Below are 18,301 nucleotides of genomic sequence, written 5' to 3'. Positions count from 1 at the left end.
GGGACCTATTGAACACAGGACACAAAAAGTCTGGCTTTCCTGGAGCTCACGTCCCATGGGGGAAGAAACCCTGATGGTGCTACTGAGTAAACATTGTCCAGGTAACTTCAAGGCCGGCAGTTCAAACCTACCAGTTGTTCCAAGGCTCCCTGCCCCTTTGAAGATGTACAGTCTCGGGAAACCCTATATAGGAATTAACTCAATGACAGTGAGTATAATTTCTTTTGATATTCTAATGAGAAGAAGTAGAAAATTAAATAAAAACATATTAAATTTTATGAACAAAAAAAGCATAAGACAGAGGAGTACTGGCAGCAGGACATGTAGACACTACAGGGTAGGCCCCATTGGGAAGATGACATTTGAACAAAAGGGTAGTTAGTCATGTAGCTGGAGCAAAAGGCCCTAGGTTGGACTTCTTTGTGGTTTGACTCTAGCTGGGTAGATAAGGGGTAGAGCAGTGGAAGACGACACCAGAAAGGCGAGGAGGGGGATTTCTGATCACGGAAGCTAATACAAAAACTTCAGTCTTCTGGGTGGACCTGGAAACCATAAGCAAGGGTAGTCAATGACAAAAGGACAAATACTGTGTGAGACCACTACTATAAAGATAAACAATGAGGTAGTTAGGTTGCCTAGTGCCTATGAACCATATATTAATCCCTTTATTTGTACATCTTTTAAAACCACTCATTCAGAATAGGCCTCACCTCAGCTGGGGTCAGTTTCTTGTGTTTGGGGAGAGGGAGACGATCATTCAGTTCCTGCCATACAGCTTCATTCCAATGGTACCCTAAATCAACAGATACTCCTACAATGCTGATCAAGGAACCTTAATGGAAAGCCAAGTCCAGAGGTGGTGGTGAGTAGGAGGAGGAGGAGGTGGACATGCCTGTCTCAAGAAGGTGATTTCACTTCTGTTGATGGGTAAACCAGGTGGAGCAACCAATGCTTAACATGACGTACACAGACACACACCCCTGCAAGAGAATACGCCATATATACTGTTCCTAATCACACACTTTTGATCTAGTTTCTATGTAGTCCTTGGTGACATTCTATAGAGAGTCAGAACGTAAGCCTCTGTCCTTTTGAAGTGCATAACATCCTTCATAGGCCACACTAGAAGGAGTCAATTAAGAAACTCCACTAAGTGAACTGGCCTTCACCTTAAACATACCTGTTGCAGATTCAAGGAACTGAAAAACTCCCTTGAATTTATGGATGAAACTCCCTAGAGTGAGAAGAAGCAGATGACTCCTATCCCAAGGTTATGGATTTGAAAGTCATTGGATTTCAGATCAAATCTCTTGCTTTGAGGGTATCTAATAAATGACAACCCAAGAATATAATATATTTGGGTAGTGTCTTCACTTAAATGTTTAATCTATACAAGTCCCCAATACATGTATTTTAGTCTAAAAATCTGTCCTATGAGGGGGTATGCATGCGCACACTAAACCAGAATTGTGTTTTGAAGAGCGGAGCTTTTGTAGTATTTTCCCCCAGCTAGGCGAGCATCGAGCAACTCTGAGTTAGTGCACACAGTGACATCTCCTGGAAAGATTCTCTCTGGTCACGGTGAATTTTTTTTTTTTCCATAAAAACAGTTTGATTTGAACCTTGTCTTTTGTGATGGCCAATTTAATAGAATAGTGTGTGGCTGTGACATTTTGTGTTATGCTCAGGAAAAATGCCGAAGAAACTGTTGTGATGTTGAACACAGCATACAAGGAAAGCGATATGGGAAAAACTCAAAGGTACCAGTGATTTTCTTGTTTCAAAAAAGGTGAAATGTTGATTGATGACCAACCTCATTGTGGATGTCTGTCAACTTCCTGAACGGATGAAAATGTTGACTTGTAGTGCATTTGGAGTCCATTCCCCCAGGTCAGACTGTTAATCAAGCTTTCTAATTAGAGGTTCTGAAAAGATTGTATAACAATGTGCGACAAAAACAGTTCTGATTTGGCACCCTTCCTCCCAGAAGAATTTACTTCAGAGGACAGCACTGAAGCTACAGTTTAGGGAGAGGGACCTGTCTGATCAGAAGCACACAAGAGCAAATGAAGGGGGAGCAAGAGACAGTCGAGCACAACCTGGCCCACCAAGCCTTGAGGGCGATATTCTTGCTGAGAGCAGACAAGGCACAGAGAGGACCATATGGCCGGTCCCACTGTGAGACAGGACATCCCTCACTGACCTCATAGCCCAATAGGGGACAACACTGGAGATACAGAGTGGGAATGGCTCCTGATCTGACCCCATCACACTGAAGCAAAACACAAAGTTGTGTGCAACAGAACAGCAAGGGGAGCAGAGCAAGGAAGCCCTGAGGGAGTACCAAAAATAGACTTTGGGATCAGGCTGTGGCATCCCATCAGACTCGACTGGAAAACACTCCCAAAGGTCAACAAACAGACCTTGAACTATTTACATGCTTTTCTCTTTTTTTTTGTAATTGTTTTTTTGTTGCTGTTTTGTTTTCTTTTGTTGCTTTGTTTGGCTCTGTCTTGTTTTGTGCATATTATTACCTCTGCAGGTCTCTCTAGATAGGACAGGCATGATAAACAATCTGGAGGAAAAAACAACAGGACCGACAGTTCTCGGGGAACATGAAAAGGGGAAAGAAGGGGAGAGAAAGTGGTGTTAACAAACCCAGGAACAAGGGAACAACAAGTGATCCAAAATCGGTAGTGAGGAGGGTGTAAAGGGCCTGGTAGGGCTTGATCAAAGGCAATGTAACTGAGAGGAATTACTGAAACCCAAATGAAGGCTGAGCATGATGGTGGGACATGAGGAAAATAAAAGGAAATAGAGGAAAGAGCTAGGAGGCAAAGGGAATTTATAGAGGTCTAAATACAGGCATATACATATGTAAATGCATTTATATACAATAAAGGGGAGATATGTTGTTGTGCATATATTTATATGTTAAGTATTAAGATAGCTGATAGACATTGGGCTTCCACTCAAGTACTCCCTCAATGCAAGAACACTTTTTTTCTATTAAACTGGCATTCCATGATGCTCACCTTCCCGGAACAATTGCTGAAGACAAATGGGTGCATAAGCAAATGTGGTGAAGAAAGCTGATGGTGCCTGGCTATAAAAAGATACAGCATCAGGGGTCTTAAAGACTTGAAGATAAACAAGCGGCCATCAAGCTGAGAATCAACAAAGCCCACATGGAAGAAGCATACCAGCCTGTGTGATCACTAGGTGTCAAAGGGATCAGGTATCAGGCATCAAAGAGCAAAAAAATCATAGCATTGTTAATGAGGGGGAGTGCAGAGTGGAGACCCAACACCCATCTGTAGGCAACTGGACATCTCCTTACAGAAGGGTCACGGGGAGGAGACAAGCCAGTCAGGGTACAGTGTAGCAACAATGAAACATGCAATTTTCCTCTAGTTCTTTAATGTTTCCTCCCCACCACTATCATGATCCCAATTCTACCTTACAAATCCAGCTAGAACAAAAGATATATACTGGTACAGATAGGAACTGGAAACACAGGGAATCCAGGGCGGATGAACCCCTCAGGACCAGTGGTGAAAGCGGTGATACCAGGAGGGTGGAGGTAAGGTGGGGTAGAAAGGAGGAACCAATCACAAGGATCTACATATAGCCCCCTCCCTGGGGGACAGACAACAGAAAAATGGGTGAAAGGAGATGTTGGACAGTGTAAGACATGAAAAAATAATAATAATTTATAAATTATCAAGGGTTTGTGAAAGAGGGAGAGCGGGGAGGGATGGGGGAAATGAGGAGGTGATACTAAGGGCTCAAGTTGAAAGAAAATGTTTTGAGAATGATGATGGCAACAAATGTACAAATGTGCTTGACACAATGGATGGATGTATGGCTTGTGATAATAGTTATACGGGCTTCCAATAAATGATTTTTAAAATAAGGCCTGATTTGTGGCAGATGGGGCACTGGTTTTGCCACCACGACAACACACCTGCTCATGCAACCATTTCAGTGCACCAGTTTTTGGCAAAAAGCAACATGCCTCTCTTGCCCCCCGCATCTGACCTACTCTCTATGACTTCTTTTTGTTTCTGCAAATGCAAAGGGACATGAAAGGACAGTGATTTGACAATGTAGAAGAGGTTAATAAACAAACAAACAAGGGAGGTGCTGTCAGCCATCCAAACAGATGAGTTCGAAAAATGTTTTAAAGAATGAAATCACAGATTTGAAGAATGTATTAAGTGTAATGGAGAGTACCTTTTAAAATACTTTTATTGGGGACTCATATCTCTTATCACCATCCATACATTCATCTAGTATGTCAAGCACATTTGCACATATGCCACCATCATCATTTTCAAAGCATTCTCTTCCCACTTGATCCCCTGACATCAGCTCCCCATGTCTCCCCCACCCTCCCCCACCTGCCCTCCCTCATGAACCCTTGATAATTTATAGATTTTTATTTTCATATCTTACATTGTCTTCTGTTGCCCCTCACCCACTTTTCTGTTTTTTGTTCCCCTGGGAGGGTGGTATAGGTTGATCCTTGTGATTGATTCCTCCTTTCTCCCCCCACCCTCCCCTGATGCTCCTGGTATCTCTACTCTCCTTGTTGGCCTTGAGGGGTTTGTCTATCCTGGATTCCCTCGGTTGCAGGCTCTTATCTGTGACAGTGTGCATGCTCTGGTCCAATCTGATTTGTGATGCTCACCTTCTTGACAGGATCACTGAAGACAAAGCAGGTGCATAAACAAATGTGGTGAAGAAAGCTGATGGTGCCCAACTATCAAAAGATATTAGTGCCTGGCTATCAATCATGATAGTGTCTGGGGTGTTAAAGACTTGTATTCAAACAAGCAGCTATCTAAGTGAGACATCAACGAAGTCCAAATGGAAGAAGCACACCAGCCTGTGTGATCCAAAGATGATGACAACAAAATCCAAATATGGTGCAGGGAAAAGTGTAAGAGCTTCAATTGTGAACACCCAGTTTGTAGAAGGCTGTCAAGGACGACAATGGGAACCTAAAATCCACCTGCAGAGTATCTAGTCAGATTAGCCACTGGCAGCTTCCCTCTGGCCACAGACCATGGATACTAGCAGCTTTACTACGTGACAGAGTTTATTGTAAACTTGATTATGGTGGATCAAATTATGGTATCATATGATATTTAGCCAATTGACCTCCCTCTTGACACAACCCAAATTTGCTCTGGGCTTATATCTTTCTCACTTTTTCCATGACAGAAATTTCTTCTCTGGCTTTTTCAATATTGCTGGTGCTCTCTTCTTCCTTACTTTTTATAGCACTCATATCTCCAGTGATGTCTTCATAAGGGCAAGTATTGAGTAGGAAAGTGTCGTAGGAATTAATTGTTCTTAGGTTAGGCTTACCAGTGAGTGCAAGCTCAAAGTTCATTCAAGTATCTGTGGTTTATATATGTCCCTGGTTCACTTTAGAAACATCTGTATCATTTTATTGGAGAACATTATAAGTCATCCTCATAGAGCTCATGGTAATTATTTTGATAGTATCATTAATTTAGTCAATGATATAGAATTTAAAATACTTTTAAGAAAAAGAAAAATATTTCATATATACATGAAAGCCCTGGTGACATAGTGGTTACATGTTGGGCTGTTCACTCCAAGGTCAGCAGTTTGAAACTACAAGTTGCTCCTCAGGAGAAAAATGAGGGTTTCTTTCGTTCTTTTTTTTTTGTTTAGTTTAAAACAATTTATTGACATGTATCATATCCAAGTCAATTCCATCCAAAAGAGTTATACAATCACCATCAAAATTTTAGCACATTTTCTTCGCTTTTTTAAAAACAGTTTTATTGGCACTTCAGTCACATAAGATGAGGATTTCTACTGGCGTAGAGTAGGAAACTGACAGAGGCAGTTCTATCCTGTCCTGGAGGGTCACTATGAGTCAGTATTGACTCAATGGCAGGGAGTTTGTTTGCTTCATGTGTGTGTATGTGTGTATACTTCGGACATGCAATCAGTATATTCATTCATATACTCATATACTTCAGACAAAAATCAGAAAAGAGCTCTTCCTGGAAGTGGACATCATACTCGGCAAAGTACACGGTCAAGTGGAGGGTACGAGAAAAACAGGAAGGTCCAAGACAAGATGGATTGACACAGTGGCTGTAAAATGGATTTGAAACACTATAATTGTGAGGGTGGCCCACACAATTTGGTTGTGTTGATATATAGTGTTGTATATAGTGTTGTGAGTTGAAATGCACTAGACAGAACAACAACTACTCCATGAGTTAATTTGAATAACTATGAAGATCAAATGTTTCACCTAACTAGTGTTATGAAAGAACCTCAAATATATGCTGGAAATCAGTATTTGGTGTTCTACATAGCAGAGAGTGTATAGCTCTATCCTCTGCCAATAGTTCACTGGATATGCTAAAAGGGGAACTAGGATTTGCCTGAAAGGAAGACAGGTTGTTTCAAGTCAGTGCCTCTCAGAAGAACCCGTTCCAAGCCTGGAAGTTAAAGGCACTTTGGGGAAGTCCCCTTTTGCTATTAGGAGTCATCAAGTCGGTGCCAACTCATAGAGACCCTGCGTAAAACAGAATGAAACACAACCCAGGTCTGTGCCCTCCTCACAAATGCTGCAGTCACTATGCTAATACCTCTTGACCAGGGTTTCCCTTTTTTTTTGCCACCCCATCCACTTTCTCAAGCAGGATGTCCTTCTCCAGGGACTAGTCTCTCCTGAAAACATGTCCAAAGGACATAAGGCAAAGTCCACCCTTGCTTGTAAGGAGCATTCTGGCTGTCCTTTTGCCAAGACCGGTCCGTTTGTTCTTTTGGCAGTCCATGGTACATTTAGTATATTTTGCCAGCACCACCATTCAAATGCATTGGTTCTTCTTCAGTGTTCCTTATTCAATGTCCAATTTTCACATGCACAGAAGCAAGTGAAACCATCAAGGCTTGTGTCAGTTTACTGACTCCTTACTTACTCCCTATTTCTCAAAGTTATCTCTCTGCTTTTCAACACTCTAAAGAGGTCATGTGCAGCACATGTGCCCAATACAAGGTAATGTTTGATCTCTTCACTGCTGCTTCCACAGTCAGTGACTGGATCCAAGCAAGATGAAATCCTTCACAGCTTCAATCTTTTCTCCATTTATCGTGGTGTTAACTATTGGTCCAGCCATGAGGATTTGGATCATCTTTACAATGAGTTGTAATCCATACTGAAGGCTGCAATCTTTGATCTTCATGAGCAAGTGCTTCAAGTCTTCTTCATGTTCAGCAGGCAAAGCTGTGTCCCTGCATATTCCAGGTTGTTGATTAGCCTTCCTCCAATCCTGATGCCGCATTCTTCTTCATGTGATCCTTGTATGTGCGTGGATATCATCCTCTCACAGACAGCACTGTACTTCCAAGATAGATTTTGAAATGCCCCTTTTTGATGATGAATGCAATGCCATTTCTTTTGAGTTTCTCATCTCTGACATAAAATTCATTGGTTTTTCTGATTCAAATGGTTAATACCAGTCCATTCCAATTCACTAATGCCTAGGACATTCATTTTTGTGCATTCCTTATTTCTGATGACTTATAGTTTTCCTAGATTCACACTTTGTACATTCCAAGTTCCAACTCTTAATAGAGGTTTACAGCTGTTTCTTCTCATTTTAGTTGTGCTCCATCAGCAAATGAAGCTTTATTTCATCCATGTCATTATGGTCAACTCTACTTTGATAAGGCAGCGATTCTTTTCTTTTGAAGTAGAGCACTTATTCATTCGACCAGCATTTATTAAACACCTTTTGTAACAATTCAATTACTTACATGCTTAAACAGTTGATTTTTCAACAGCTGGTGGCAAACTGGTGTCCATATTTTACTTCTGTTCTGTTCTAACAGCTGAGAGTGCCTGTATCACCCAGAGAAGCTCTCATACTCAAGAAGATGCCATTTGATTTTGTACAGACCTTGCCTTCCAAGTTTCCCCAGTTTCTTCTTCTTCTAAACATATTTTTATTTAAGTAATGATTGTTTTGACATATCTTACTCATTCTAAGATATCCCTTACCACATAGTTCTGTGTTCACTTCTGTCATCAATGCTATCAACTCTCCTTCGCCCCCCATCCTCTCCCCACTCTCACTTCCCATATCTGCATTCCCTTACTCCTGTCCCTGTCTCTGAGGGGGTCATCTTTCGTGACTACCATGTACTGAGCGATCTTAAATGCACAAGTGAACATATGCAAATCTAACATGATTAAAGAGGTAGATCACATAAGGACCATAATAGTAAGGGGAGGAAATCTTGAAGAACTAGAGGATAGTTGTGTGGTTCATCAGTGTCACACTACACCCTGGATTTATCCTCCCTTCTATAAGACCCTACTAAGAAGGACTGCCCAATTGTCTTGCTGGTGGACTTTGGGTCTCCATTACATCCACTCACTTCCATAGCAGTTTGGATGTGCGTTTTTTGAACTTCTGATACCTGATCCTGTCAACATCTCGTGATCACATAGGCTGGTGTGCTTCTTCCATGTGGACTTTGTTACTTCCCTGCTACAAGGCCACTTGTTTAATTATACACCTTTGAGGCCCCAGACTCTACACCTTTTGATAGCTGGGAACCATCAGCTTTCTTCACCACATTTGCTATGCACCCATTTTGTCTTCAGCAATTGTTCCGGGAAGGTGAGCATCATACAATGACACATTATTTAGAACAGACCCTTCTTGTACTGAGATAAGATTTAAGTAGAGGCCCAAAATTCATCTGCTTCCTTGTTGCATTTACATATATATAAACATATAAAAACAAATACATATATTAATATATATGAATGTATAAATATGAATATTGGGTTTTGTTTTTTCCTCCCACCTACTGCACTATTATGTTTGCCTGTCATTCACCTTTCAGTAATTCCTCTCAGATAACAATTCGATTGATGAAACACACCCAAAAAAACCACACCCTCCTCACGGTCCATTTTAGAACTCTTACTATTTCCCTGCACTCGTCATCGTTGGCTCCCCACTCACCTTCCAACATTGGTATCAGCTTCTAATTTTCCCCCTTCCTCCCCACTCCCCCATGAACCCTTGATAATTTATAAATTATTATTATTGTGTCATATCTTACCCCGTCAAACGTCTCCCTTTACCCACTTCTCCTCTGTCTGTCCCCCAGGGAGGAAGTTATATGTAGAACCTTGTAATCAGTTCCCCATTTCTCCCTAACCTTCCTTCCACCCTCCCAGTATCACCACTCTCACTACTGATCCTGAGGGGTTCAACTGTCCTGGATTCCCTGTGTTTCTAGTTCCTATCTGTACCAGTGTACATCCTCCAGTCCAGCCGGATTTGTAAGGTAAAATTAGGGTCATGATAGTGGTGGGGAGGAAGCATTCAAGAACTAGAGGAAAATTGTGTTTCATCATTGCTACACTGCACCCTGACTGGCTCATCTCCTCCCCGTGACCCTTCTGCAAGGGGACGTCCAATTGCCCACAGATGGGCCCTGGGTCCCCACTCTGCACACCCCCTCATTCACAAAGCTATGATTTTTTTTTGGTCTTTGATGCCTGATACCTGATCACTTCGCCACCTCATGATCTCACAGGCTGGTGTGCTTCTTCTATGTGGGCTTTGTTGTTTCTCAGTTAGATGGCCGTTTGTTTACCTTCAAGCCTATAGGACCCCAGACTCTATATCTTTTGATAGCTGGGCACCATCAGCTGTCTTCACCACATTTGCTATGCACCTCTTTGTCTTCAGCGATCTTGTCGGGACAGGCTGGTGTGCTTCTTCCATGTGGGTTTTGTTGTTTCTCCAGATGGCCGCTTGTTTACCTTCAAGCCTTTAAGACCCCAGATGCTATACTTTTTGATAGCCAGGTATCATCAGCTTTCTTCACCACATTTGCATGTGGAACCATTGTCTTCAACGATTGTGCCAGGAAGGTGAGTCCATCTTAACAACAATTTCCTCCCCTTGGTCCTCACATGTTCTGGATGCCTGCTCCTTGAGCATGGAAACTGCCCACTCACCTGGCAGTGGTGGCCTCATCGTTTTGTGCCACCTGTATGGAAGCCTCACACTGGAACTAAGATGGTAGAGATCTGACAATGGAAACCTAGGCTGCTCTAGCTCCACCCTATAAGACCCAGGTGGCCGTGTCTCCACCTTCTGCAACCTAAGCAGACTTGCTTCCTGTGCTTCTTCGAACCAGTTTTGCTGATCTCCCAACTGTTCTAGGGATGGTCCTCTTCTTTTCTAGGCTGTCAGCAGATATTTGGAAGTAAGTTGCTCTGTTAGCCCATTTCCTGCCTGTAGAATTCCAGAAGGCAGGCATTTTGGACTCTATTTGCCTTTCAGTCTATGCTGATGGGAGTTTTGCCTGGTGGTTGAATGGATTCACCAATCACAGGCTTCATTCATTTAAGAAACAATTGATTCACCAAGTCCTTAGTGAACGTTCTAAGGCAGTTGTATTTAGTTTGTACAACAAAATTTTACAAATCTTTAAGTTCTGTTTTCATTTTACATAGTTCATTTTAAGCCCATCACTTTCCTTTCACATTCTACTGTAAACAGCCAGGAGAAACCATACAGTCCCTTGAAGATCTTGCTTAGAAATATTTTCAGCCAAATACATAAGTTCATCACTTACAAGTTCTACCTTCCATCAAACATTTAAACATAATTTAGGCAAATTCTTCACCATAAACAATATTGCCCTCCTTCCATTGTCCAATCACATGGTCATTTTTTCCCTCTAATGCCTCATCAGAAGCACATTTAATGCCCACATTTCTAACAACATTCTGGTGATGATGTCATATGTACTCTTTAAAATGATAGAGACTTTATAGCTCTCCTCACTTCTTTCTGGGCCCTCACTGGAATTGCCTTTGACATACAGAATTCCACCAACAGTCTCTCTTCAAGGCAATCTAGGGTCTTATTATGAAACACATCAAAAGTACTCCAGATTCTATAAACTACATAATTGCAAGATCACTTCCATGTTTTAGATTTCTATTATAGCAGCACTCTCTTCTCAGTACCCAATTCTGCCTGAGTTTAACTACTGTTGCTATAACAGAAATAGCACATGTGGGTGACTTTAACAAACAGAAATTTATTTTCTTACAATTTAGTAGTAGTATAGAAATATGATTTCAAGGTGCCAGCTCTCGGGGAGGACTCTATAGGTTTGTATGACTGGGTGTAAAGTTCATCTTCCACTCCATGCGTCATATAGCATACACCTCTCTTTTATAACTGACAATAGATTGGCTTAAAACAGACCCTAAACTAATATTGCCTAAATAATATAACAAAGGAAACACATTCCCAAATGGAATGATAACCACAGGTGTAGGGGTTACAATTTACAACATACATTTTTAAAAATCATTTTATTGGGGCTCGTACAACTAGTATCACAATCCAAACACATATCCATTGTATGTCAAGCACATTTGTACATTTGTTGCCATCATCATTCTCAACATATTTGCTTTCTACTTGAACCCTTGGTATCAGCTCCTAATTTTCTCCTCCTTCCCCACTCCACCCTCTCTCATGAAACCTTGAGAATTTATAAATTATTATTATTATTATTTTGTCATATCTTACACTGTCCGATGTCTCCCTTCACCCACTTTTCTGTTGTCCATCCCCCAGGGAGGAAGTTATATGTAGATCCTTGTATTCAGTTCCCCCTTTCTATTCCACCTTCCCCCCACCCTCCGGTATCACCACTATCACTACTGGTTCTGAAGGGATTATCTGTCCTGGATTCCCTGTGTTACAACATACATTTTTGTAGGTATAGAATTCAATCCATAACACCATGTTGTATTAATTAATAATGTACAAAATGGGATCAAAGAGAAAAACCTCATGGTCTTATAAACATATGAAGAAAAAGCATTTGACAAATTCCAGTATTTATTCTAGGAAAAAACAACATCAACCACCAACTAGTAAAAGAGAACTTCATTTTTTTGTTCTTTGATGCCCAATAACTGATCCCTTCATAATGAAAGACTGGATGCTTTCCGCTAACAGCAGGAACATGTCAAGGATGTTCATTCTCACCAATTCTATGTAAGATTACAGGCAGAGAAATTGAACATGAAAATAAATAAACAAAAAGTATCTGGATCATAACGAAAGATTTAAAACTCTCTTTGCCACAATTCTATATGAGAAAATCCTGCCCCTCTCATCCTATGATAATTACAACTAATAAATTTGTTCAGGAAGATCACCAAGATGTAAACATCAATATACACAAATAATTTCTATTTCTGTGTACATGCAAAGATTTTGAAAAGATGAATATAATAATTCACAATAACATCAAAAAGAATAAAATACTTAGGAAAAATTTAACAAAAAGTAAAATGTGTGTACACTCAACACTACAAAACACTATTGAGAGAAAATAAAGAAGATTTAAATTAATGGGAAGCCATTCCACGTTCCTGAATTTAGAGAATCAATGTTGTTAAAATGACAGTTCTCCTCAAATTGATGTATCAATTCAATTTAATCCCTATAAAAGTCAAAGCAGATTTCTTTACAGAAATTGGCTAGCTGATCCTAGTATAAAATAAAAATAAAACAACCAAAAATATTTTTTAAAATATCTTTTATAAAACACTCAGATGACCTACCTTTCCTAATTTCAATCTTTACTAAAAATTTATAATACTCACTCACTGTGGGATTGGCTTGAAGATAGATTTACAAACCCAATGTAACATATTGAGAGTCTAGATATAAACTCTGATATTGATGGTCACTTTCTTTTCAAGAAGTTTCCAACAAATGGCACTAGGCCAATTACATATCTACATGCAAGAAGATTAATGTAGGCCCTTACTTCATATGATGCACAAACCTGAACTCGCAATGTATCATAGGCTTAAATATAAGAGGCAAAGCTTTAAAAGTTCACAATGAAAACATAGGATACAATCTTCAAGGCCCCTGAGGGGCCAGCCCCAATTTCAACTACGTGGACAGCGACCCCTCCCCCAGAAGAATTTATTTCAGAGGACAGCACCGAAGCTACAGCTCAGGGAGAGGGACATGTCTGATCAGAGCACACAGGAGGAAATGGAGGGGGAGGAAGAGACAGTCGAGCACATCCTGGCCCACCAAGCCCTGAGGACAATATCCCTGCTCAGAGGAGCCAATGCACAGAGAGGGCCTTATGGCTGGCCCCACTATGGTACACGACATCCCTCACTGACTCATAGCCCAATAGGGCACAACACTGGAGACACAGGGTGGGAATTGTGCCTGATCTGACCCCACCACAGTGAGGCAAAACACAAAGTTGTGTGCAACAGAACAGCAAGGGGAGCAGAGCAAGGAAGTCCTGAGGGAGTACCAAAAATAGACTTTGGGACCAGGCTGTGACACTCGATCAGACTCGACTGGAAAACACTCCTAAAGGACAACAAACAGACCTTGAACTACTTATAGGCTTTTCTCTTTTTTGTTGCTTTGTTTTAAATTTTTAGTGGAGGTTCATACAACTCTTATCACAATCCATACATCAATTAAATCAGGCATGTTTGTACATATGTTGCCCTCATTCTTTTCTAGACATTTACTCTCTATTGAGCCCTTGGGATCAGCTCTTCTCTCCCCACCCCCACCCTCATAACCCCCTGAATTGTACATTGTTATTATTTTCATCTCTCGAACTGACTGCTGTCTCCCTTCCCCCATGTTTTCTGTTGTTCTTCCCCCTGTAGAGGGGTGTATGGTTATGTGTTGATCATTACGATCAGTTCCCCCTTTCTCCCTTCCTCTCCCCCTCTTGCTCCAACCCTTCTGGTGTCACTATTCCCACTCCTGTTCCCGGATTCTGTGTATCGTGAGCTCCCATCCCTTTCTATACCTGTGTACATGTTCTGGTCTAGTCTGAATTGAGAAGCAGCACTGGGGTCATGGTAGTGGGAGGGTAAGGAATCTTTAAGGAACCAGAGGAATGTAGTGTGTTTCATTAATGCTTTACTGCACCCTGGTGACTCATCTCTTCCCTGTGACCCCTCAGCGAGGAGATTGTTCCACTGTCTATAGGTGGGCTTTGGATCTCTGCTGCATTCTCAACAATATGTGTTTGTTTGCTATGTGTCTGCTGATGACTCCTCATGATCACACTGAAGGTGTGCTTCTTCCGTGTGGACTTGTTGCTTCACTGCTGAATGGTGGGTGTGTACCTTCAAGCCTTTAAGACCCTAGATACTATATCTTTTAATAGTAGGGCACCATCAGCCTTCATCACCACATTTGCTTATGCACCCGTTTTGTCTTCAGCAATTGTGTCAGGAGGGTGATTGGTTAGAACAAAGTGTTTTTGTATTGAGGGAGGGTATGAGCAGAGGCCCAAAGTCCATCCCCTGCCTCAGTGTATTGCTGTATAAATATATGTACATGGACCAATACCTCTATTTTTGTGGATTAATGTATTTACATATGTACACCGCTATGTTTATACCTCTATCTATTGCTTTGCTTCCTTAGACCTTCCTCTATTTCCTTTTACCTTCTTTCTGCTCCACTGTCACTTTCCCCTTATTTCTGCCTCGTGGTACCTCCTCTTAACTAGTTTGCTGTTGCTCCAACACCTACCTACCTCCCGCTTCCCCACCTTGGGCCCCTATCTCCTCCTTGTTACTGACTCCAACACCCCAGTTGTTCCTCTGTCCATGGTGTAGCCTGCTCACCGCTCCCTTCCCCCACCACCCTCACCTCCCAGGTCTCCCCGGGAGTGCTGATCCTGCTGCTCTCTCCTCGGGCATGCCTCCCATGCCTATCCTATATAGGTAGTTACACCAACTATGACATAGTCCAAACTGATTTTTTAAAATGAAAATAGTAAATAAGAAAAAATAAAAGGTTTTTAAAAAGAAAAAATGAGAGAAGAAATATACAAAAATCTTGGGTCTGTTCACTGGCCTTCAAGACTGTCCAGGAGCTGCCCCTCCTGGCTTGGAGTGCCCCTTGGCTTCGTAGCTCTGCTTTGCTCCAGCTGTTGATCTGGTATGTTTGTTTTGTTTTCTGTTGTTGCTTTTTTTTTGCTCTGTCTTCTTTTTGTGCATATTATGATCTCTGCAGCTCTATCTCGATAAGATAAGCATGATAAACAATCTGGAGGAGAAAACAACAGGACCGATGGTTCTGGGGAGACATGGGAGAGGGAGCGGTGGGGGAAATGAAATGGTGTTAACAAACCCAGGGACAAGGGAAAACAAGTGATCCAAAATTAGTGGCGAGGAGGGTGTAACAGGCCTGGTAGGGCTTGATCAAGGGCAATGTAACTGAGAGGAATTACTGAAACCCAAATAAAGGCTGAGCATGATGGTGGGACAAGAGGAAAGTAAAAGGAAATAGAGGAAAGAATTAGAAGGCAAAGGGCATTTATAGAGGCCTAAATACCAGCATGTACATATGTAAATGCATTTATATATGATGAAGAGGAAATATATCATTGTGCATATATTTATAGGTAGCTGATGGACATTGAATTTCCAGTCAAGTACTCCCTCGATGCAAGAACACTTGGAAGAAGCCCACATGAAAGAAGCACACCAACTGTGTGATCACGAACCTTTCAATGTGACCCCTTTGGAGCGATTGGTAAGGGTAGCCAAGCACCATGTAGGTCTTCTGATCTCAGAATCATGGAGGCTGATGCTTGTGTGTTCCACTAGTCCATTGGACTAATTGTTTCCATGCATCTTCCATTTTCTTCATTCTTTTTTCTCCCAACAGCAGGAGATTAACAGCTGCACCATAGAACGCTCCTCGCAAGACCCATCTTTATTCAGCAAAATAGGATGTTGAGCATTGTCTTTGTGGACTATATCATGCCAATTGACGTTGGTGTCTCCTGAGACTATGATCCTGAACTCCCAGGTTCATTGAGTGGATGGATCTTTTTTTGTTGTTGTTGTTAAATTCAGGCTGTAACAGTGACAAGAATCTGTACTGATTCGCTATAGGAAGTGGAGAAGAATGAGCATGCCCTAGACTTGGCAAGCTTAAAGGTGGATTCCTGCTGCCAACGTGTGTGCGTGGATGAGCAGCATGGCACAGAACAGGCTTCTGTTGACTGTCTTTGGAGTGAGTGAATGGTGAAAGAGGGCCACAGAAAGCACTCCCCAGGTCCCACTCAACAGCCAACTGTAGACTCAGCAGCAAGGGTACGCTCAACAGACTTGTAGAATAACTTCCCTCGCACGTTTAAGGTTAACTTGGACATCGTCAGGTCCTACACCAGCACGCACCCCTCCACGTCAGCCCCTCCTTGTGTGGAAAGTGCAGCTGTGGCACAGGCTGCATTTAGTCAAGAAGAGCCTCCGATCTTGTAAATCTTTTCCCGGGGCAATGGCAGGTGCATGTACTGTCCACACGAATGCAGGTCACACGCCTGTGACACCAAGGGATTCGTTTGGAGGGATAGCAAATTGACATTAGCTGCTGCTCCTAAGGTCGACAAGAAGAGACCTTGAACTACGTGTGATTCCTGGTGCACACAACCCAAAACAAGGAAGTGATTGGTTCCAGTCCCTGATTCCCAGAAATAAAGAAGTAGATGGGGTAGGCAAAAGAAGCCACCAGACTCAACCACAGCAAATAGAACAGAAGTGAAAATTGCAACCCCAAAGGGCAATCTGGTTATGTGAGCAGCAGAATTGGGGGTAGAGATATTTGATTACATAAACTCGTTTACCCCCGGAGACAGGATCATTGGATAAGCAACCTTTTCAATGACAAACCTGAAATCATTTCTGGCTCTTTCCTGAAGGAGTGTGTGTGTGTGTGTGTGTGTGTGTGCGCGCGCACGCACACACACGCGCATACGCGTGTTTTTGTTATTGTCCGGTTACCGGAACAGCAAAAAAAGGCCCTTTTCTGGGCATGGAGCCCAGCATTCAAAGGGAGGATCTAGAAAACATCTGGTATGCTTGATATATAGAAGCCAGCAGTGTGTGTGTGTGTGTGTGTGTGTGTGTGTGTGTGTGTGTGTTTCTCTCCAGTGCTGACTCAAGGCATTGATGCATCTCTGGAAACACCCCCACCCTTCTACCCAGACAATTTACACACGCCCCTTTGACTCCTCCTTGATTCAGATGCTAGGTTAAGAGGAAAAAGGAAAAGGAATTCAAAAACTGCTTGCAAGCCTCTAGAACTTTCTGGACTCCACCTTTTTGAGACAAGAGACTATTCCCAGCTGTGACTCAGTCAACTATAAGCTGGACTCTCCTTTTATAGTACTACCAACACTTGAGCCTCTGGATAAAACCGAAAGAACCTGCGAGTGTTGTGCATTGTGCATGAGGCAAGGGCCTGTAGACAGGAGGATGGCAGGCCTGCAGCTCCGAACGCAAGCAGATCCTGACATTGAGCTTTTTGTGAAGGTAAGTTTCCCAGCTACAGTGACAGCTTTCAGAATGCATTCTTTCTTGACCCGGGACTTAGTCATTTTTTAATGTCAATGCTTGATACCAGAAAAAAATGCAGTTGTTTCTCTACTTTGAATCTTAAAAGGGTGCCTAGTTGACTGGCTGTTCTTGGGTGACAACAGGAATATGGCTCTCCTGAGAAGGCAAGGTGACATGGTAGAGAGCACTAGACTGGTTGATCATCAGCGGACCTAAGTTATACTCTCCGTGGTTTCCTAGGCCACATTGAACACATCCCTTCCTCCTTCTCGATCTGTTTCTCCATTTATACAATGAAGGGCTGGCAAGATGATTCTTAAGGACTTTTACATTTATAGCCACCTGTGTTGTGTGAGAAGGGTTTTAAAAGACCAAGAATAGCCTGAGAACTTCTCTCCCACACATAGTTGAAAGAAAAGTTTCTATGATTCTCCTTCACTGGACAAACAGCTCAGTGAGGTCTCATGAACAGCGCAGGAGGGACAAAGGACAGGCTCTGAGGGTCCGTTCTACCTTCTCTCATCTTCCTTGGACTTTTCCCTCCTAGCTTAACTTTTTCAAAAAAAAAAAAAAAACCCTGGAAAGCCCCTAAAGCAGGAGAAACAAAGATGTGTTTCTGAATTTGTTCATCAAGAAAAAAAAATTGGGGGTATGGTTTCTTCTATCTAGGGATCCTATAGTTTCCTAAATCATTGTTTATTTTCCCCTATATTTTCACTGACCATTAACAGTGTTCAGGATAATAACAATAGTAAACAACAGTCATATAATACTTTACCATTTTACATCTATTTCCTCCTTCAATCCTAACAACAACTTAGGAGGCATATT

The 18,301-nt window shown here is 41.9% G+C and overlaps 1 protein-coding gene across 1 annotated transcript in view; it reads left to right on the top strand.

Moving 5' to 3' along the window:
* The first annotated feature begins 17,172 nt into the window (after positions 1–17,172).
* The window catches only part of CLIC2 (chloride intracellular channel 2), a 44,899-nt gene continuing 43,770 nt past the window's right edge, over positions 17,173–18,301 (top strand). The window contains exon 1 of the mRNA XM_075538719.1: positions 17,173–17,446. Coding sequence (XP_075394834.1) covers positions 17,363–17,446 — 84 coding nt within the window. The 5' untranslated portion in view covers positions 17,173–17,362. The remainder of the gene's footprint in view (positions 17,447–18,301) is intronic.

Source organism: Tenrec ecaudatus, chromosome X (assembly GCF_050624435.1).
Source record: "Tenrec ecaudatus isolate mTenEca1 chromosome X, mTenEca1.hap1, whole genome shotgun sequence".
NCBI classification, from domain to species: domain Eukaryota; kingdom Metazoa; phylum Chordata; class Mammalia; order Afrosoricida; family Tenrecidae; genus Tenrec; species Tenrec ecaudatus.
This window is presented reverse-complemented; position numbering and strand designations above follow the sequence as displayed.